The following is a 21800-nucleotide window of genomic DNA, read 5'->3' as shown; positions in this document are numbered from 1 at the left end:
TTGTTCCTTCAAGTTCTCCATCCTTTAACTTTGAGAGTGATATTTCTAAATGTGAGGTGGGCCATGCCATTCTCTGGCCTGTTGTGTTAGCACACAGCACACTGGGACCCTGGCTAGTGTGGACCCTCAACTTTTCCTCCTCCACAGTCCCTGCCTTATAGCAACAGCCCAACAACTGCCTACATCTCTCCCAGTCCACCATGGTGTTCCTCATTCTGAAAAGGGGTGGTTAGATTTGGGCTACTTTGTATCTGGAAGATCCAAGAGTACTAACTCATGCCCCTTTCAGTGGGGCTTTAGGGGAAATAGTGCTCAGGAATTAATGGCCAGTAGGAAACCAAATCATCTCTTTATTATTGGCTGAACTTGGAGCCTGAATTTTTATTTTTATTTTTATTTTATTTATTTATTTATTTATTTATTTTGAGACAGAGTCTTACTATATCACCCTGGATAGAGTGCTGTGGCATCGCAGCTCATAGCAACCTCCAACTCTTGGGCTTAAGCGATTCTCTGGCCTCAGCCTCCCGAGTAGGTGGGTCTACACGTGCCTGCCACAACGCCCGCCTATTTTTTGGTTGTAGTTGTCATTGTTGATTGGCAGGCCCGGGCTGGATGTGACCCTGCCAGCTCTGGTGTATGTGGCTGGAGCCCTAGCCCCTGAGCTACAGGCCTACAGGCCCTGAGCCAGGAGCCTGAATTTTTATACAAAGTTGTCAGGCTGGGAGACTGTGGAACTTGGGGGAAGTTTTCCTCACCATTCTGTGTCTCAGTTTCCTTCTGTGTAAAACAAGCATGATAATTACGCCTACCTTATGAATGATACTCAGAGAAATTAATTTATAAAACCCTGAGAACCATCTGGCATATAGTAGCTATTAGTAAAAATTAGACAAAATAGTAATAAATATGGTATTAGATCTTATTACTTTTATTAATAATTCCATTGTAACATTGAATAATAGCTGTGACAATGGGCTCCCTCTCTCTTTTTTTTTTTAATTTACTTTCTTTTTGGCCTAAAATAAGAAGTTTGGTGTTTTGTTCCAAAGGAGCTATGCTGATGTAGACTGTTTATATCTTTCTCCTAACTTGTGGCCAGAGTCTGTCCTGAAAGCCCTGAATAAACACCTTCCATTTGAGATCTTTTATCATTGGCTCTTGGCTAGGATCTGATTTAGTTTGCCCAGATGGCTGTTAATCTTTGGAGTTGATATATAAGTTTTTATAGAATCACAATGTCATTGTACCCCTAGAGTCGGAGGACAGCACCTGGCTCGCAGTCGGAGGTCAGTAAATGATGCTTCCTCAGGGGAGGCCTCAAGGCCTGTAGTGTCAGTGATGCAGGCAGACCACATGTCCAACGATGGCTTAGGAGTGCCTTTGGGTCTCTCCTTGGGGATGTCCCTGCTGGCCTGTGGCGGTACCCCCCATCCCCAGCTCAGAACTTATTTGACTTGAAGGGCCCAGATGTGGCTCAGTTAGCACAGTTCAGGAGAGAAGGTCCCAGGTAGAAGAAGGGTGGTACCTGATGTCATGTAAGGGCTCTAATGGGCATAAAGAAGTAGACACAAGACCAAAGAGGAAAGAGGGAATTTAGCTTTCTAAACCCTCTTGCTGTTCCCCTGCGAGCAGCCTGCTGGGGCAAGTGTTCACCCTCTTGCATCAAAGCAGAGGGCCCAGCTGACGGACACCAGAGATGCTGCAGAAGAAGGTCTGTGGAGGGAAGAGTCGTTCCAGGCAAGAGTCCCTTCCATCTTTAAGAATTGAAGGTTTTGGTTGAAATGGTAGCTCAGAGACTGACCGATTCCTCACTCGGGGTCACCTGTACGTCTGTGTGCCTGTGTGTTTGCATTTCATCAGTTTTTTCCCTACCGTTAGCAGTTCTGCCAAGGAGTGGGCAGAGGGAAGCAAAGGAGGCGACACTCTCAGTTGGTGATTTATCCACTTTGCCACAGGAGCATAAAAATGGCTCTCAAGTCTGAAGCCAGGTCTGAAGGATCATGTCTTATTTTCATCAGCCTTCTCCTCCTGCCTCTTAGACCACGGACAGGCTGACAATGGCACTGTCGCCTTTTTGGCTTTCCTTTTGGATTTCTCTGTAAATGATAACATTCCAAAAATAATATCATCATGATATTTACTTATTTAGAGATGAAAGCAAGCACTTGGAAATGGTTTACCTTTAACTTTCCAATAATCATATTGGAACTTGAGTCCTGTTGTTCTCTGATCAGTGGACAGATGAGAAAGCCTGACTCATTCTGCCTTTGTTCCAGGACGTTTTGTTCTGTAAAACCTGTGCAGCAAACCACAGGGATCATCTTACATGAAGGAGTGAGTGCAGGAATGTGGCATGTACCGTGTAGCCCAAGGTATCCGTATCCCAAGTAAGGCCTTGGCACAGGGCAAAGTCCCAGTGGAATGTTTCAAAGCAGGTTGGCTAACCTAACTGCCCTGGGACTTTCTTTCTGAGAATGGCCCTGCTACAGGTAACAGTATTCCCTTGTCAGGCCGAGATGCACATTCTCTATGCTGGAGAGAGAGATGTTGAGGGCCGGGACATCTGCAGAGGTTTCCCAGGAAGACTGGACAAGATGTGGTGATTAGCTGAATGGCAGGAGAGAAGGGAAAGTTGAGGCTGACTGCTGGGCTTTGGTGCCTCGCCTATTTTGCAGAGAAGTTTGAGCCTCAAATTGCATGTATTTATTTGAGGTACCACAGAGCGTCCCTCCTAGGATACCTGGAAGCATTTGAAAATTACTGTTTGCGACTCCGGGGGAGAGGTCACAACTGGACATAGAGACCCAGCAATCAATAATGCAAAAATGATCGTCAGAACCAGGACAGGAGAACAGCACCTAGGAGAGAGCCAGCATTTAACATCAGGCCTGGAGGCAGATCTAGTAAATAAATCCAAGAAGTTGAGCCCTGGCAGGAGAGCCTGGTGATGGCAGTGTAACAGTGTCACAGATATCACTGTGGGAGGGGCAGACAGCCAAAGGAGATGGTGAGAAGGGAGACCTCCAGGAGTTGTCTGCAGGGAAATCTCAGTGGCCTGAAAAAGCACCATGAACTGTGAAGGCTGGAGACAGAAGCTGCTCTTTGAGGGTGAGGTGGACTAGGGGCCTAAGAGGAAGTGTGACCAAAGGCAGGGGGCAAGGTGGAAGGTTTTCCTTTTCATTTTCTTCCCTTCCTCCTTTCTCTTTGTCTCTCTCGTGTCTCTCTGTCTCTCAAGGCTTCAGAACATTTGCATTTGTAAACTTAAGAGGAAGAAACCATTGAAAGAGGAGCTGATTAAAGCTACAAAGATGAGAGGGCATCGTTTCCTATTATTGGCGCACTTCACATTCAGACATTGCTGTGATGATTTAGCTCTTAAGGGCAATAGTGGGGCAAGGACTGAGTAATTGGACAGTTGAGGAGCCCCGGCAGTGTTTGAAGTCTTAATAGACACAGTGGTACTCAGCTCCCAGACACCATGCAGGAGTTGCAGTAAAATTGCTGCTAAAACAATAAACACTTTGTATGGCGTCTCAGTTACCGGGTTATATGCTGCCCTTCAATTCTCACCACAGCCTTCGATGGTAGGAGTCATCCTGTCTTCCTGATGGAAAGGTCAGTGCTCAGATAAGTTTCGTGACTTGGTCAGGGATAGAGGTGTGGTTGGACTGGTTCCATTGGCCCCCTGCATCTTCCAGAGCACTGATGGGCCACTGGGTTACCAAACAGGCTTGGAATGCCCCCAGCACTGCCAGGATCGCCAGGCATGTGGTATGGGAGGGTGCGCCGATAACTTTCTGACCAGAAGCCCAGTTGTAATGGGCTTCCTGCTCTTTATGAAGCCCATGAAGCAGTGTGCAAGGCTGTGTGACCCAATTGGGAACGTTTCCTGAAATGCCTTGCCTTGCATAGGTGGGGGTGTGAGATGGATTTTACCAGAAGGACTTCCCTAATGGCTGACACCTGTGTATGCAGGCAAATACCACAGAGGAAGTCAGTTAGCTAAAGAAATAAGTCCAGTCACACATCATTTAATGATGGGGATGTGTTCTAAGAAATGTGTCCTAAGGCCATTTTGTGATTGTGCAAACATCACAGAGTATGCTTACACAAACATAGGTGGTTTAGCCTAACGTACACACAGGCAGTGTGGTACAGCCTGTCACTCTAATCACCATCATATATTTGGTCCATTGATGAACAAAATATCTATCTGTGGTATGTAGCCATGTATCAGGCAATGGATTATGAGGGGAGCTACTTTTAATGGCACTGACTTGAAAAAAAGTGAAAGATTACTGCTGTTTTTATTATCTTTTTCATGAACAAAAACTATAAATTCTGGAGTAAATGAAAGAAGAAGGGAAATGAAACAATAAAAATAAACTCACTTAGCAGAGATAATCCTACTCTGGGGATATCTTGTCCTGGTCACTTGGGTGGTCACTGCAGAGGATTCTGCATTCTTGTCCTAGTGGTTTGCCTCGAAATAAACCACAGGTGACAAGGATTCACCCCAGGCTCTCGGGGTGTCAGGCCCTCAGCAGGTGGGGAAGCAGTGAAGGCAGACCCCGGGCTTACACCTTCCTAACCCCGCTCCTCATCCCTGCAGCCTTTCCGCTGTGCCCACTGCCCTTACTCCTGCAACATCTCTGGCTCTCTGAAGCGGCACTACAACAGGAAGCACCCGGACGAGGAGTACGCCAACGCCGGCACGGGGGAGCTGGCCACAGAGGTGCTCATCCAGCAAGGTAGGCGGCGTGCGGGCACGCGGGGTCTTGCCACTCCTTCTGGCCCAAGTCCCACAGGAGGGGCTGCTGCCATCCTGAGGTTAAGTTCTAACGCTGGAACGTTTCAGTTCTATTAGTTTTTCATCATCGTCATTGTTATGGTTGTCCTGTCATCATTATTTATATCATCATTATTTATCAGCGTTATTTATTGGCTGATTGAGATTATAATCACTATAATGGAAATCTAAAAGGACAAAAGTGAGACCTGCCTGCGTGTTCTTGTCCCCCCCACCCCCCGCCCAACAGTGTTCATTTGTCGACGTTGCCTCCCATTTTTTGTCCGTGATGAACTTTGGCTAGATGAAAGTTCAGGGTGTTCTGTCTTACCACTGATTAACGGGAACATTTTGTTTTCCTTTGATACACTATAGTCCTAATTATAATTTCTAAGGACTTTTTGTAATGAGACATTGAACGAAAGTACTTTAACAATTCTGATCCTCAACATTGTGGAATTTCTAGATGTTTCTTTCCTTGCAGTTATAACTAGTGCTGTTGCTAGCATAAACTTACATACTTATAGGTGAACTTTTTTTAGATTGTCTAAAAATATTTATTGAGTACTCAGGTTGCTTATTCATCCAGAAAAGAAAAGAAAAAATATTGTAGAACTTTTAAACTAATGAGAATTGATGAAAACCTCTAATATTATTAAAAGTTTGAGGTTGGGCTTTTTTTTATTGCTTTTTTCAATAAATAATCACATATTCCCTCTTGAGAGGGCTTAGCTCCTATGCTTTTACCATACAGAGAAATGTGGTTGTATTTCTATCTGCTCCTTGATAATTCAACTAAATAATGATTGTAGCATGCAGTATGTTAGTTGCTGCTCTTTCCTGAGCCCTGTAACTATTTGGAGCTGAAGATGGTTTTAGAAATCTGCCTCCAGTAAACAGAGATGTGGCGTTGTCAGCTGCTGCAGCTGGGGCTGCTCAGAGCTTTTGATTCAGCATGAAGCTCTGCTTGCCGTAATAGCCGTGAAATGCATCTTAATGTAAAACAAATGAATTGACTATATCCTTCAGCACTTTCAGTGACAGGGCCGATGCACAGAAATAGATGAGCAGCACAGAAAACTCAGGATGATTTTAAATCCGTCCATCTAGGGTAATGGTAAGCATGTGCCTCTCATTTTCTTAATGGCAGTTTTATGGATCTAGGCAGCAGGATGGGGTAGTAGGGAGGGCCCTGGCTGGAACCTTCATTCTTATTCTTTAGGGGTGCCATCCTGGGCAAGTTACCTCACCTCTGCTCTTGTAGGACATTCACCTGCAGGAGGAGGTTGGGTTGATGAAAGAGTGCACGCATGCAACCATCTTAATTCCTTTCTTTTATTTATTTATTTTTATTTTTTTTATCCTTAGACTATGTAAGGCTTCTGGAGCCATTGAATTATTTTTACAATCTCCAAGTCCTGGAATCACAGAGGGGAGAATAGATTGGCTTAGAGCCCCAGTAAATAGCTAGAGTTGTAGGCTAGAGATTGTTCTTCAAATCCTTCACGCTTTTGGGTTGGATTGGCAGGACACAGACGTTTCCTGTGGCTCCTGGGACAGGCGTGGGGGTCTGATTGATGATTCTGTCATTGCCCCGTGCTTCCAACCTTTCATCATTGCCTTGCAAAAAATGTGCCGAGGTTGAACTGGTTCATGCCCTAAGTTTTTAGTTACCTTTCTAAGACTTTCTATAATCAATTGGCATTCCTGACAGGGTCTGGGTTTGATAGTTGATTTTTGCAAGAGTGTTTTTGATCTTCTTCTTTCAGATACACACACACACACACACACACACACACACAGTCTTCCCTAGAGATCCAAGACATTAGTTCTAGGACTTCCTGTAGATACCAAAACCTGCAGATGTTCAAGGCCCTGAGATAAAATAGTGGTGCAGTACACGTGTATTTTTGCAGTTTTTGGCCCGGGCTGGCTTTGAACCTGCCACCTTTGGCATACGGGGCGGGCGCCTACTCCTTTGAGCCACAGGTGCCGCAGTACACGTGTATTTGCGTACAAACTACATACATCCTCCTGTACACTTGAAATCATCACTAACTTGCTTATGATAACTAATACAGTGTAAATGCTAGGGAAATAGTTGTTATACTGTGTTTTTTATTTTTTTGATTGTTCTATTGTTATTTTTTGTTTTTAATATTTTCCATCTGCAGTTGGTTGAATTGTGGATCTGATCAACTGATGGATACAAAGGACTGACTGTGCCTACATGCACAGATGTATGTGTATACATATGTGTATTTTTGCGTGTGTGTGTGTGTGTGTGTGTGTGTGTGCACGTTAAGGATGTTTATGCCCCAACCCCCTTCAAAGACATGTTAAAGAAGGAGACAACTACATGTCACTTGGCTTTTAAAGGGACACCGTGCTTTGGCGGGAGAATAGTCTCTGGAACCAGATAGTTGGTAAAGTGTGAACACAGGTTAGAAATCTCAGAAGCACAAAGTTCACGCTGTCCTTGTATCTACCAGAGGTAAGGAGAGCAGGAGGACGTGATGCTGTCTTAAACTGCTGTGCTGGGAAATGCTGAATTGTTGGGCAGCATTGGAATTTTTCATTTTCTTTAAATTAATTTCAAATAGTTCTCTCTACTCTTCCAAAAACACCTTCATAGGTTTTCTAATTTCTTATTTGGATGTAACAAAATATATTTTAAAATAATCACATAGTAAAAAAGTATGAATAAATATGATTTCCTCAAAATGATGTTTTACTCTCCTCAAATCAAATGCAGGATTCCTTGTTCACAACTGCATTTGAACAGTGTCACACTGAGACTTCTGCAAAGCCACTTGTGGGCTAGAGAGGCCTCCTGCCAACCATGCCACAGGGTGGGAGGGTGTTAAGTGCAGTGCTGCAGAGGAGGTGGGGCAGAGGCCTGGAAGGAACTGAGAGGCCCCCGGTCAGACAGTGTGTTCTGTGTGGGTTCCTGGGGGATGTTACCATGGTATTTTCCATGGAGTTTGGGTGGTTTCCAGGGCACTCTGGAAATTTGCTGGGAATGGCAGCTGCTCGGACACTCAGCAATAGTGTGATAGTAAATGTTTGACAGTCGACTCCCCCATGGCTAGAGAGAGGGGAAACCTGATTTGGAGCATCTGCCAGCTTCTGTGGTGTAAATTCTTCCACCATGGTCAATTTTAAGCTCTCATGATGACATCATTAATGTGGAGTTGGGCAGAGAAGTACACAATCATGTTGGAGCTTGTTAAGCTGACTCCAGCATAGCTCTGCTCCTGGGGGCCCAGGGGGACGTTGCCAGGTCCCTGTCAGCCAGGCCTTCTGGATGCAGCAATGCTCTAGAACTCTGGTACTTTTTAGTAATTAGGCTTGTGCTGAGCACAATGCAAATATTTTACTTTCTGCTTTGAAGCATCTGATGCTTTGAAGGCAGATTCCTCTTAGCCATCTCTTGTTCACTAATATGGATCTGAGGCATTCCCCCACACAGACACACATTTCACACTCTGAAGAAGACATACTTGTGTTGCTTCAATAGGCCCGCCCCTTTCATCCCTTTAAATATGCCTAATTAAGCTAGCTCAAGGACAGGCTCAGTAAATCACAGGTGGTGAGAGACATCAGGTGCTTCAGCGCTAAGCTTTACCAATCCTTCATGCACTTGACACAGCAGGATGAAGATGGGACTTGTCAGGCCGGTCGTTTTCTCGTGGCCTCTCTCAAGTCTCTCAGGTTATTGGGACGAACACGGGCTTGAGAGTCAGGTGGATCTGGGGCCAGGATCTCTGATCACTGTGGTCCTTAGACCAGGCACTTAATCTCTCTTAACCTTGGTTTACGCACCCCCAAAGAGGAGGGGTGACACCAGCGTCGGCAGTAGTTGCAAAGATTAAATATCATTCTCTAAACTTCGCAGACAGTGCCGACATGTATTAAGTGCTTGAGAAATGGCTCAGATGTACCCTGTGTTTAGCCACATGTTTCTTTTGCAACATGTGCTGTGTGCCTGCACCATGCCAAGCACTGGGATCAGTGTCAGGCAAAGCGGTCATGTGGAGGAGTTCCTTGTTCTTACTCCCAGGTTAGCAGTGAGGGCAAGACAGCTCCTTCCAAGGCTCCATGTTCTGGCTTTTATCAGAAAGTATGTATCCCTTTCACCTATGCCCATGGAGCTTACGGGAAGAGCCAGCTGCTTCCCCCAAAGGCTGAGCTGCCTTCTCTGTGCCCCCAACTTTAAGGAGTTATTGAGGTGAGGGTGGGTCATTGAGATGAGAAGCTACGGGAGGAGTAGAGTCAGGGAGAAGGCTTAGTTTGAGAAGCTACAGGAGGAGTAGAGTCAGGGAGAAGGCTTAGTTTGAGCATCTGTTGAAATCTCTGTTATTTTGAACTGCTATATTAGAAGAATGTCAGTTGCTGGGGTTCTGCCCTAGGGGCAGGGTCCATTAAGACCTATGGATCCGGCAGCAACCAACCGAAGAAATACAAAGTTAGAAATGAGGAGAAAGAAAGAGACAAGACACACAGAATAGAATTTTCAAAGGTGGGAATCCTGGGGACTGCCACCCGCTTGTGGGGTTCTCACGGTGGCCCCGAATGTCAGCTCCAATCAGCTTTTATTGAAGGCTATTTGCTCATTAGCCCAAAGGGTAAACTGAGGAAGGGAACAAAGACTCCAGCAGTTTCTCTGAGCGAGCATATCAGCTCCTATTGTTTCTATAATCATTAACTTTAAGGATCTGAGCAGCCTTGAGAAATCCGGAACCTGAGCCTTGTGTGGGGGCAGCCTCCTGTCTGAGGTCACGCACACAGATTCCTAGGGAGGTATTAATTTCCAATAGTTTGCTATGGAGTAAAATGCCACTGGCATCAATCTCCTCTGAAGAATTGTTGGGAGAGAAGAGTTTTCCTCTCATCACCCCTACAGAGGGTCTCCCTCTGTGATAAGGGATATAAGCCCTCTTATCTATGTTTCAGGGCTCCAGCTGTTCCTTTGACCTCTGCTCCAGTCATAATACAAACCTCCACAGTAGGTATTTGCTTTGACCGTTAACTGGACGGGAAATGGCCTAGTGAAGTATCTTTCCAGGCCTTGCCACAGCATCTCCTGTGGCCATTATTTCTTCAAGTGCTTACAGCCCCAGCAGCAGTGTTAGTTAAGCTGTATCCCCAATAGGCCAGTGCTCTGGGAAAAGCAGGAAACTTGTTCAGTTAAGAAATTCAGCAGCAGCTAGTTTAAAGATAAACTAGCTGACTTTTCTTTGTTCTGACTCACTCGGCTTACTTTTTAACTTTTTCCCTTTTTCTGGAAGTGTTTTCCCTGCCAAGAATGGGGCCTTCGGTCCCCATTCTGCCTGTATCAATCAGTATCCATACGTATATACCTTGGCTGTATCTTTATATCTTAGTTTTTTATGCCAGATTTAGGGAAAATACCATAGCAGAAAATCCAAACACTATAGGCAAACCAAAAGTCACGCATTTGACTTTTGGACATTTTTATTTTAAAATTGTTTAGAGTCCTGACATGATGGCTCAGGCCTATAATCCCAGCACTTACAGAGGCTGAGGGGGGGAAGTTACTTGAAGCCAGGAATTTGAGGCTGTAGCCACTGCACTCTAGCCTGGGTGACAGAGCAAGACTCTGTCTCTAAAAATAAGAGGAAAACAAAATTTCAAGAAGTTGTTTTTATTAGGGCCCAGATTCAGTAAGTTTTGGTGTATGTTTGCAGTGAGTGATGGAGTAATGTAATGTTGTGTTACTGATTGTTGTTTTGTATGTTAATCCCTGTGAGGTTGGCATCATTATTCCTGTTGTAAAATTAGGGAAGAAAGGGAGGACCGGGAATGGCCTCAGGTCACAGTCAGCGGGTGGCCGAGCCAAAGCAAACCCAATCCCCTGATTCAGTGTCTGGTGCCTTGCCATTCACACATCCAACATCCCTAAAGTTTGTAGGCGTTTGCACCAATTAGAAAGGGGAAGGAAAAGGGGTCAGAGAAGCAGAAGGAGGAAGAGGCATGGTCCTGTTTTAGGATATCGACTGGGTCACGTTTGCTGGTGGCCATGTAGCCATATGTTGAAAAGGCACACACAGTTGTCTTTACTTTCTCTTATTTCTTTTTCCCCAAGGTAATCTGACCTAAAGCTGTTGCTGGAACCAATCTCTCTTGCCATCCCTCCCTTGTGGTTATCCATAGGTCTCAGATCCCAGAATACTGGGGAGAAGGGGTGGGAGATGAGAAGACTTCACTTGTGCTCTGGTTACTAACTATTTCTAAGTGGGGATTAGGACATCAGCATGGCTAGTAATAAAAGCCACTTTGTTTCCTCTACTGTGTTTTCCCCAATGTTCTTTTTTTGAGGATCCTATGGGAAGGATGCTGTATTTGAGACATGATTCAGATAGCCCTGGGTCCCATTGCCAGGGAGGATCTAAAGACACATCATGCCACCAGGAATCTTCTACCTCAGTGCTTGTATGATCTTTATGTAATTACTTACTATCCCTAAGCTCTGCCTAGTTCTGAGCTGGGGCTCTGTGTGGGCCCTTGGGCAGGCACTAAGAGACAAAAGGAGGCTAGGCGTGGAAGCTCATGTCTGTAATCTCAGCACTTGGGAGGACCACTTGAACCACTTGATCTCAGAAGTTCAAGATTAGCCTGGACAACATAGTGAGACCCCATCTTTACTAAAAAGCTAAAAGGAAGAGACAACAGGAAGTGAGAATGTCAACAAAGTCCTCTTTCGTATTTTACTGGTTAATCTTACAAAAATAAAATCATTCTATATCCACTTTCCTTGGATAGTTAAGCTGGTTTGGTTTTAGTGATCCTCTAGTGCCCGTGTTAGTTTCCTGTGGCAGCTGAAACAATCATCACACTTGGTGGTGGCTTAAAACCACACAAATTTATTACCTTAGTTCTGAAGGTCGGAAGTACAAAGTGAGTCTCCCCAAGTTAAAATCAAGGCGCAAAAAAAAAAAAAATAAATAAAAATAAATCAAGGCGCTAATGACCCTGTAATTTCTTGTGGTGGCTCTAGGAAGAGAGTTTGTTTTCTTGCCTTTTCTGGCTCCTAGAAGCTGCCTACATGCCATGGCTTCTGGCCCCTATCTGCATGTTCAAATCCAGCAGTGGCCAGTGGAGTCTCTCTCAGATTGTAGCACTGCGGCCTTGTCTTCTGCTTTCCTCCTAACGACCCTGAGATGACGTTAGTCCCACTCAAACAGTCCAGAATAATCTCCCCAACTCAGGATCCTGGGGAGACCCATTATTCTGCCACCTGTATGCAGTGCCTTTTAAAAGGTCATGAGCTTTAGCATTTGTACCTTAGTAGAAGAGAAAACCAATGCCTGAGAGTTTAAGAGCTTTGGGTTCATGCCAGACTCAGCTCTTCTAATGGTCCAAATGGTGTTCCATGCCGTCCCCAGAGTTACGTTATTGAAAATGAAATTGAATTTTTAATAATGTCACGCACTACAAAGGAGCACGAATATTTTAATGCCTAACACTCCTCCAGAATATATTGCATTCTGAAAAAAGCAAAGGATAATACCATGATCAATTTTTAAAATTGCTTCTGAAATTTTATATTTTTGCCAGGTTAATGATTCTGTGTGAAGAAACTGTGATCTGAGGGCTTGTGGTTTTTATGGTACACACTTACTGTCAGTCCTGGGAGTGACACAGGCCTCCACTGACCTTTTCTGTGCATTGCCTAAGAACTTAACGCATTGAAATAGAAATTAATTTCTCTCAGCTCTGATGTCAATTAACTGGCATAGTTATACATTCGGTCTAGATTACATATTTTCATTTGTTGTTCTTTAATTAAAGTCACTGTGGCAAAGGTTGAAGTTTTAATTAATGTGGGATCATTATCTTATTAAGTTCAATTTAAACATAATATAAAAATGTTTTCTTCTCTAAATTAGTTTTCATTAAAGACTACACCAGAAGGAATCTTCAATTTCATCATAAAGCCTAAGTTTAACCTTACATAATTGGGTTTTGCCCATGGTCTCTTATTTAGTCTTTATAAGAGAAGCACCATCAGTTTACCCAAAAGAAAGAGGAAGTCCTTGCACCTTGGAGGTTTTTAAAAGATAATAGGAAAAGAGGACACCATTTTAGTGATTAAGAAGTGATAAGTATAACTGTCTAAACATAACAGTTAAATACGTGAGGTAAATGATGTGTTAGCCAGTTTGGTGTACACATTCCAAATTGTATATAAAATCAGCACATTGTACCCCATAAATGCAGTAATGGACACAGTTATGATCTAACAATAATAAAAAAAAGTGATAACAAAGGAGATTAAAAATGAAGTTTAATTATCCTCTGGATAAGAAATTTGGTTTTGCCTAAGAAAAGGTGCAGTGTTTTTGAGTTTCAGAAAATAAACATTCATTTGAGCCGTCCTTTCTGTAGCATATGCTGGAACATTAGAGTCTGTTGTCCATTTCTCATCTTTCTGCTGACGGCCAAAGCCACCTGCCTCTGCCCTCTGTCTGCGTGGGGCCTGCTGTGCTCACACGCGCTCCTGGGGTAGGGATGCTGCCGCAGTGGCGGGAGGTGTTGGGATGCGTGTTGGCCTGCCGGTCGGCTGCTGGTTGTGCCTGTGACTGTTTGGGGACTTGCCTGTTCCCGTCTGATAGACAGGACAGTGCTCTGTGCAGATGCCACGGACACAGAATCGCGTAGGAGGTGGAGCATCTCATGACTGGATCTGGAGGTGATTAAACTGCATGGTAGACCCTCGTGAGATTGATGTGGTCCTCCTATAATTTGTCCAGACAACCTCAACGTCAGTACAGAATGACCCTGCTGCCTCATCAGTGCCCCACTGACACAAATGTGGCAGCCAGAGATATGCTCAGTGCCAGTGTGAGCACCTTGGCCATGTGCTTGCCTGCGTGCTGGGGAAATGGGATGCTTTTGGACATCATCAATACGCATACCAGCGATTATAGAAGACCGAGGCTTTAGGACTCTGAACAGAGAATGTGGAGCCCACACAGGAGTTTGTCAGAGAGACACTGGTAGAGGAACCAAGAACGAGGGGTATCACGAGAGCACGGGAAGAACGGGCTTGGCTGGTGGATACTGTCAGCGTCAGCTTGCAACGCCCAGGCACCACGTGGAATTGGCGGGTGGACTAAGTCAGTGTCGCCTTACAACACCCACATGTAGCCTGGACTTGACAGTGGAAGCAATCAGTGTCAACCTACGACATGCAGATATCATGTGGACTTGGCAGGTGGACGCAGTCAGCAAACATCACCTTACAATGCGCAGACTCACGTGCTCTTGACAGGTGGACCTAGCGTCCCCCTACAAGGCACAGCACAGCCGGGGTGAAGGGTTGAGCCCTAGAGTTAGACTTCGATTCAGTTTTTAGTTCTACAGCCTCAAAAGGGTTACTTTACCCTCAGAGCCTTTGTATTAAGCAAGGCAAGCACACCTGTGTCCTTGAACTGTGACGTGTCTGACATCTGATACTGTCATATGCTTGATGGCATTGTGGTCATTATTGGAGGTGGCGGTAGTACTAATAGATGAAGAGTGAAAAGGGTTCATTAGCTTAACCAGTAAGAAAGTCGGTCTGACTGCACAGTGCTGGGAGGGATCCGGCCAGGAACCAGCGTGCTTGGGCGTGAGACTTATCAGCATTGGCACCCTCGGTAGCCACCTGTGCTATGGGGCCGCCCCTGCACTGCAGCGTGCTGAATAGTATTCCTGGGCCCTACACCCAGATGCCAGGCGCCGCCTCCCAGGCTGTGACACCTGCGGTTCTCCAGATATCGCCTGTCAGATCTCCCAGTTGTGAACCACTGGCCTAAGCCATCAATAGTGGCAAAGAAGGGACTTCATGTCATTTTTCTGGGTTAGATTTCTAATCTCAATTAAAGCAATTTTTTGAATAGGGCAGTTACTCTCCCATGGAATAAAATTTAGAAGAACAGGAAGATGTTTACTGAAAACTGGTCCTCCTCTGCTTGCCTGTTGGCACTCAGGAGTAGCTGATGACACCAGGCTCTGGTGAGTTCTTGTCTCAAAAAAAAAAAAAAAAGAAAGGAGAGAGAATAAAAGTGGAGACTCCATAAAATCCTGGCTGTGAATGGAGGAGGAAGACAGGAGTGGAGTGCAGCGCTAGGAAGGGCAAGTTCAGAGAAAATGGGTGAGGATACAAACCAGATGTCCTTTAGAAGTTAAAGGATAATGTTGGCTCAACTGAGGGAGAGCAAGACGGCTGACGGTCAAGTCATCAGAGCGGGAGGGGAAGGTTGGGCTTAGCCCCATGCATGGCACTAAACAACCATGTGAATGAAGGTTCACAGACAGTGAAATGGTAAGGAAGGTTCTTGGGTAACTGTTGGAGAGAGTGGGTGCCCTCCTGATGGGCATGGCACTGTGGCCAGGAGGGGCAAACCAGGAGCTGATTGTCCTCTATAGAGGAGGGGGTGCTGCTGCCCTGCACTGCTCTGGCTGCCTCCTCACCTGGGGCTTGTGAGCCTGAGCAGCTTCTGGCCTGGGGAAGGAGCAGGTTCTCTCTAATGAGCCAAATGTTGGGAATTTTATTGCCCTGGAGTTCTGGGAGTGTAGATGCAGTGGGAGGACTGTCCTGGACAGGAGAAGCCATGGAGTCCCAGAGAAAAGGCAGAGCGGGAGGGGGTGCTTGGCAGGGGAGGACAGGAGGTAGGAAGCGCAGGACTCAAGAGTGACCTGCTGGAATCAGATAGCCTCAAAGTTCCAGACAGCCATAGTGACAGGGACTGCAGGAGGGTCACTGCCCCGGCGTGGTTCCGTAGTGAGGCCCGGCCAGGACTGTGGCCTCCTGAGGCTGAACTTTGCTTCTGAAGACACAGTCTGTTCAGAGAGACTTTTGTCCAGCTTCGTTTAGCTGCTGCTTCTCATATAATTGTTGAAAGATAGTCTTTCATGTGACTCTGCAATTTTCTTTTTTAAACTAGAATTTTATTTTCTCTTAATTAAAGCATCCGAACACTTCCTGAAACGTGCAAAATTTAATCATTTTAATAGTGACATTTCAGGATGTGACCAGCTTTTTAATTTATTCTTTACTGAGAAATTTACCTGGGAATAATATATACAAATGACTTAGCTTATGATGTGAAGGACATTGAGAATCTGGCTCCTGCTTTGAGTGTTTTGGGGCAAAAGAGATTGAGAAAAGCAGCGACTGCCATTTTTGTTTCCTAAATTATTTTTTATTTAGAAAGAAAAAAATGAAAGAACCATGTAAGCCACTTACCCACATGGTCAAGAGAATCATGTTACTTATCTCAGTTCTGTCATTGAAACTAGCAAGCACATGTCAGGTTCTCTGCAAATGTTTATTCAATAACTTAAAATGTCTTCCCTGGAAAACACACACACGATGTTGCTGTTGTCTTCTGGTACTGAGATAAGCTTGGATTGAACCTAAGTGCTAGTGACAAAATAATACGCTCTTTACGTTTGAGGAATTTGGATCGGAGGGACCACTGCATTTTATCTGCTGTGCACACTTCTTACCTCTGTCTTTGCTTTCAGGGGGTTTGAAGTGTCCCGTCTGCAGCTTTGTATATGGCACCAAATGGGAGTTCAACAGGCACTTGAAGAACAAACATGGCTTGAAGGTGGTGGAAATTGACGGAGACCCCAAATGGGAGGTAACTTTTTAAAGTGACATTGATCTTGACATTTCTAACTACTCATGACAAACAGATCAGCCTCACGGACTGGGCACAGATAGCCATTCTTCAGAGCATTAGGTTTCTGGTTGGGAACCTTCTGAAACTTTTTCAATTAAGTCTCCTGTCCAAGGAGTATAATTGGCCGAGATCTGGACTTGGTGTGTGAATTCTTATTCTGAGTTGAGTTCAGACTCTCCTGTCTGAAGGTTTATATTGACCTCATTGATATTTTTCCTTCTGTTGTTTACAAATCCAGAGTTTTAGATGTTGTATCTGAAGAAATGGAAGTCAAGAAGTAGGTTGCCACCCTCACCAAGGGAGTTGGGAGGGCTCTTTATCTTGGTTCTAGGTCCTGCTCTCCCTCAGTGGAAGACTTGAGCTCCCACTTGCCTTCCTTGTATTTCACATGAAGGGTTGCAACTAGTCACCTGGATAAAAACACATCTGTAGTGTGAGACCCGGGAGCCATCTCATTTTCAAATATGATGTCGCTCCCATGGACTAGTTGATTAAGACAAGGTTTCTCAGACTCAGCACTAGTAACATTTGGGTCTGGATAATTCTTTGCTGCACAGTGCTGTCTTGTGCTTTATAGGAAGCTTAGCTGCGTTTCTGGCCTCTTCCCACTAGTTATCAATAGCAGCATCTCTCCTCACCCACCCCAACCCCAACTAAAAATAGCTTCAAAAATTGCCAATGTTTGGTGTTCCCTGGGGTCAAAATCACACCCATTTGATGTAAGGACTTTTCAGAATGTCCAGTGGTTAAGAGTAAAAGCTTTTAAACAGAATCCATAACACATGAAAAAAATCTATAGATTACTATGATGTGTGGATTATTCCAGAGAGCAAAGGCTGGGTTTGGTAGGAGTAAATATATTAATATAGTCTATCATAATAATAGAGCTAGAGGGAAAATGAAGGATCTTTGTCATAGATGCAGAAAGATGTTAGGCAAAACTCAATATTCACTGATTAAAAATGGTCACTAATAGAGACTATGGTGGATACATTCCCTAAGATGAAAAGAAGATACATGTGAGTCAGTAAACACTAGCATTTTTCTTTACTGGGAAGCACCAGAGGGTTTCCACTAAAGTCTGAACCAAGACGAGAATGCCCTGTAGTTCAGCTGTGCTTTAGCATTGTGTTGGGTGCATCTGCCAGCGTGGTCAGACAGGGCAGAGCAAACACAGACACACAAGGGAAGAAATAAAAGCCTCTCTAATTGCATATGATAGGGTTATATTTTGGAGAAGTCTAAAAGAATAAGTAAAAAACTAATATAAACAATAGGCAGCAGATTAAAAGGTTAGCATACATCAATAGCATGTGCACACACATATACATGTGTGTATGTATAGGAAACGAAAGTATGTGTATCTATTTATATATATATATATATACGCACAAAGACAGACAGACATGAGGGCTATCCAGAAACTATCCACCCATTGTTAATACTATTTTTCATATTACTTGACTGGATACTTTCTTTACAGCCCATGCATGCATGTGTGTGTGTGTGTGTGTGTGTGCGTGTGTGTGCGCGCGTGTGCACGTATAACAAAAACCCTATTATAGGAAATAAAACCCAGCTAAATCAAGGTATTAACAAAAAAAATGCCCAAAATGTAAATGCAGAAAACTGTAAAACACCCCTGAAAGAGACATAAATTTAGAGTTAAACATATCGATAGAAATACTTAATGACATAAAAATGTTAATACTCTGGAAGGTCATTTATATGATAATTTATCAACATAATATTACAATAAAAATACCATTAGATTTTTTTCTGGAGCTAGTCAAGTTGACTTCTACAGTTCATTTATGAATAGCTAGGAAAACTTTGGGAAAAACAGCATCGTTGAGGAGAATTTTACCAGATGTTACAGCATGTACTGAAATCTTCATAACTAAGAATGGTGTTTTCTGTGCAAGAAATAGATGGTCTAATGATGCAGAGTAGAAAACTTAGAATAGACCCAGTGATATAAGGAAATTTATTATATTACAAACATGGTATCCTAAGTTGGTAGGAGGATGATGGACTTTTTAATAAGTCATATGGAATAACTTAATAGCCATATGGGAAAAGATAAAATTGGATCCATTTTTTTATAACTTATGTAAGGCACATTTCAAAGGATCATATTTAAATATAAAAACAAATGTTTTTCATTTAAACGCTGAAAGCGCAGAGAACTTTCCTAACTATAATTCAAAATCTATATTCAATAAGGGAAAAGATTAAAAAATATTGACTACATGAAGAAAATTTTCAAATCTGATGGAATAGAACGTATAAGTAAAAATATAAAAAAAATATAAAAATACAAAAACTAATTTTTGTCATATCACAGAAAAGGAATTAATATTTTAATTCTACAGAAGGCCTGTAAAAATAGTGAAGAGGATGATTGGCAATCCAGTAGAAAAATAGGCAAGAGATTAGAAAAGTTTAAATAAAAAGAAATGTAAATAACCCAGGATATCTCTATACATAATCAGCCTCACACATCATGAGAGAAATATTAATTAAAACTCGGCTGAGATAGAATTTCTTACACATTAGTATTGACAGGCATCTAAAAGTTTGATATCATTTCTGCTGGAGAGGCTGTGGGGAATTCTGTTCTCACACATTGCTGATGGGAACGTAAAACGGTGCAGTCCTGCAAAGGGAAAACAGTATGTAGCAAACTTACATATGCACTTCTTTATTAACAATTTCAAAGTTAAACTGGATAAAATGAGAAAAGGTGTTTGCACAAGGCTATTCATTGCAGGGGTCCGTAGGAAGTCTCTGTTATATCATCTTTGTGACTCCTCTTGATAATAGTACGTGGCTGGAAACAGCCTAGTGTCAATCAACAAGAGGTTGGATGAGAGCCTTACGTACAACTCTGCAGGCAGTCCCTGGGTTGCAAACGAGATAGGTTCTGTAGGTTTGTTCTTAAGCTGAGTTCGTATGTAAATTGGAACACGTATATTTACCTCTTACTTGTAATAGCCCCCATTTGTAAGTACAAGTCATAACATTGGTCAGGTGTTTATAACTTGACTTGGAGACTTCCTGTAGCAGCCTCCATTTTTAAGTGTGAGTTGTAAGTTAGTCAGATGTTTGTAACCTGTCTGGACAGAGCCAAGCATCTGTGGAAGGGAAGAAAGGACATGCCTGCATAGTCCTCCTGGTCTCCAGGGTGTACCGTTAAGTAAAAAAAAGTAGGGTGAAGAACAGTGTGTACCTGTGTGGTGTTTATGTTTTCAGAAAAAGGTGAAAGATAAATAAAAAAACTTAGAAGAAGCATACCTGGTAAATGAATCTAGCTGTGTCATAGATGAATGACATAATCGCACTGAAGTGGGTGGGGAAAGAAGGAACTGAATTTGGTAACTTTGGAAGACAGCTGACTGATACTCTAAGGCCAAAGAGAAAAGAACTACAGGCAAGTGTGACCTGGTTAGTAAGTGTGTTTCTCATGGCAGTGCGGGTTAGTAATTCTGAAGCCACTTCATATGTGCCTTATAATTGAACATACAGTTAAACTTAAAAATTAGATAATTGTTTATATATTGATTTCACATTAGTATGGAGTACATCGGATGTTTGTTTTTCCATTCTTGTGATACTTTACCAAGAAGAATGTATGTCAACTCCATCCGGGTAAATGTAAAATATGTAAAGTCTCCATCTTTTTTAATTACTGAATAATATTCCATGGTATACATATACTACAGTTTTTTGATCCATTTGTGGGTTGATGGGCACTTAGATTGCTTGCATGACTTGGTAATTGTGAATTTGAGCCGCGGTAAACATTCTAGTGCGAATGTCTTTGTGGTAAAATGATTTCTGTTCTTCCAGGTAGATACCTAGTAATGGGATTGCAGGGTCAAATGGAAGGTCTACTTTTGGATCTTTGAGGCTTCTCCGTACATCTCTCTCTAAAGCAGTGGTCCTCAACCTTCCTCATGCTGCAGCCCTTTAGTACAGTTCCTGCGGGTTGCGACCCACAGGTTGAGAACCCCTGCTCTAAAGGCTGTATTAGTTTGCAATCCTGCCAGCTATGTAGAAGTGTTCCCTTCTCTCCACATCCATGCTCATAAGAACAAGAAAACACTAACGTAGTCCAGTTTGGGGGGACAGGAAAGTAGGAGGGGGAGGCCGTTTGGCAGAAGGAGGGAGGGCGTGAGGCGGATCTGTCCTCATGTGCACATTGGGAGGGTGTGTAACACGTCCCCCTCGGTGAGGGGCTCTTCTACAAATGGAACTTTACCCTGGAAGTGAGAACAATGTAACCTAAAAATTGTACCCTTATATTAAGTTGAAAAAATTAAAGAAAAAGTACTCAATGAGAAAAGAAAATTAGATAATTGGAAAAATCTGAACATTGCCTAGATCCTTGACGATGTTGAGGACTTGTTAAGTTTTTGAGTGTGACAGTGCCACTGTAGTTATATTTGGAAGAGTTTTGTTTTTTAGAGATTCTGAAATATTTATAGAGGAAATCGTGTTTTCTGGATTTGCTTCAAAATGATCCAAGAGCAGGGCATGAAGTGTGTGGTGCCCAGGCAAAGAAAGACTGGCCAGTGGTTGGTGATTGTTGGAATTGGGTGACCATGGGAACATGGGGGGTTATGATACTTACCTTGATGCTTTTTCGTGTATTTGAATTTTTAATAACTTTTTTGTTTAATATTAGGAACTTTAGAGTCTGACAGATTTCACTTTACATTCTATCTCTGTCACCTACCGACTGGTGGATGTCAAGCCATGGTTTAACCTCTGCGGCCTTGGTGTTCTTACCCATCCAGGACGCTACTGGTACTTGAGAGGTTGAAAAGATTGAGAAAAGCGTCTGAGACACTAAGGTCTCTGTCTAGCCCCAGGAATTCCTGAGGTAATGGCAGCTGCTGTGACTGTTGGTGACAATGATGGCATTGTCGACTCCACAGTCTGGCATTCCAAATTCACTGTGAGAATTAATCTTTATTAACAAAACAAAAATAGATGTTGGAATGTCCATTCCTTCTCTAAAACTCTGTCCATTGTGGTCAGCTAGTACTTTTATGAAGTGCCTGCAGTAACGTCCCTCTCCCCTGAAGGCTCCACTTCCAGCAGATTCCAGAACCTTAAGCAGAGCTATGAACTCAACAAAAATAGTTGACACAACTCCACATACTCAACACCCCAGTGAGAGAACAGAGCAGGCAGGGAGCTGGGCATTAACCAGCTGCCGGTTCAAAGAGTGCATGCTGGCACCTGGCTCCCAGGAACATCTTGGACCGAGCACTGCCCTCTCTGAAAGTGGGTATTATGCA

At 43.4% G+C, this 21800-nt stretch overlaps 1 protein-coding gene across 4 annotated transcripts in view; it reads left to right on the top strand.

Annotated features, from left to right (window-relative positions):
• Positions 1–21800, top strand: part of ZFAT (zinc finger and AT-hook domain containing) — a 207245-nt gene that overhangs the window by 149217 nt on the left and 36228 nt on the right. For 3 of the 4 annotated variants that reach the window (XM_053559219.1, XM_053559218.1, XM_053559221.1), the window contains 2 exons: positions 4616–4754; positions 16331–16449. In XM_053559219.1, coding sequence (XP_053415194.1) covers positions 4616–4754; positions 16331–16449 — 258 coding nt within the window. The remainder of the gene's footprint in view (positions 1–4615; positions 4755–16330; positions 16450–21800) is intronic. The other variant, XM_053559220.1, reaches the window with a different exon arrangement.

This window comes from Nycticebus coucang, chromosome 13, assembly GCF_027406575.1.
Source record: "Nycticebus coucang isolate mNycCou1 chromosome 13, mNycCou1.pri, whole genome shotgun sequence".
Lineage (NCBI taxonomy): Eukaryota > Metazoa > Chordata > Mammalia > Primates > Lorisidae > Nycticebus > Nycticebus coucang.
The sequence above is the reverse complement of the archived record's forward strand: the minus strand, read 5'-3'. Positions and strand labels throughout refer to the sequence as shown.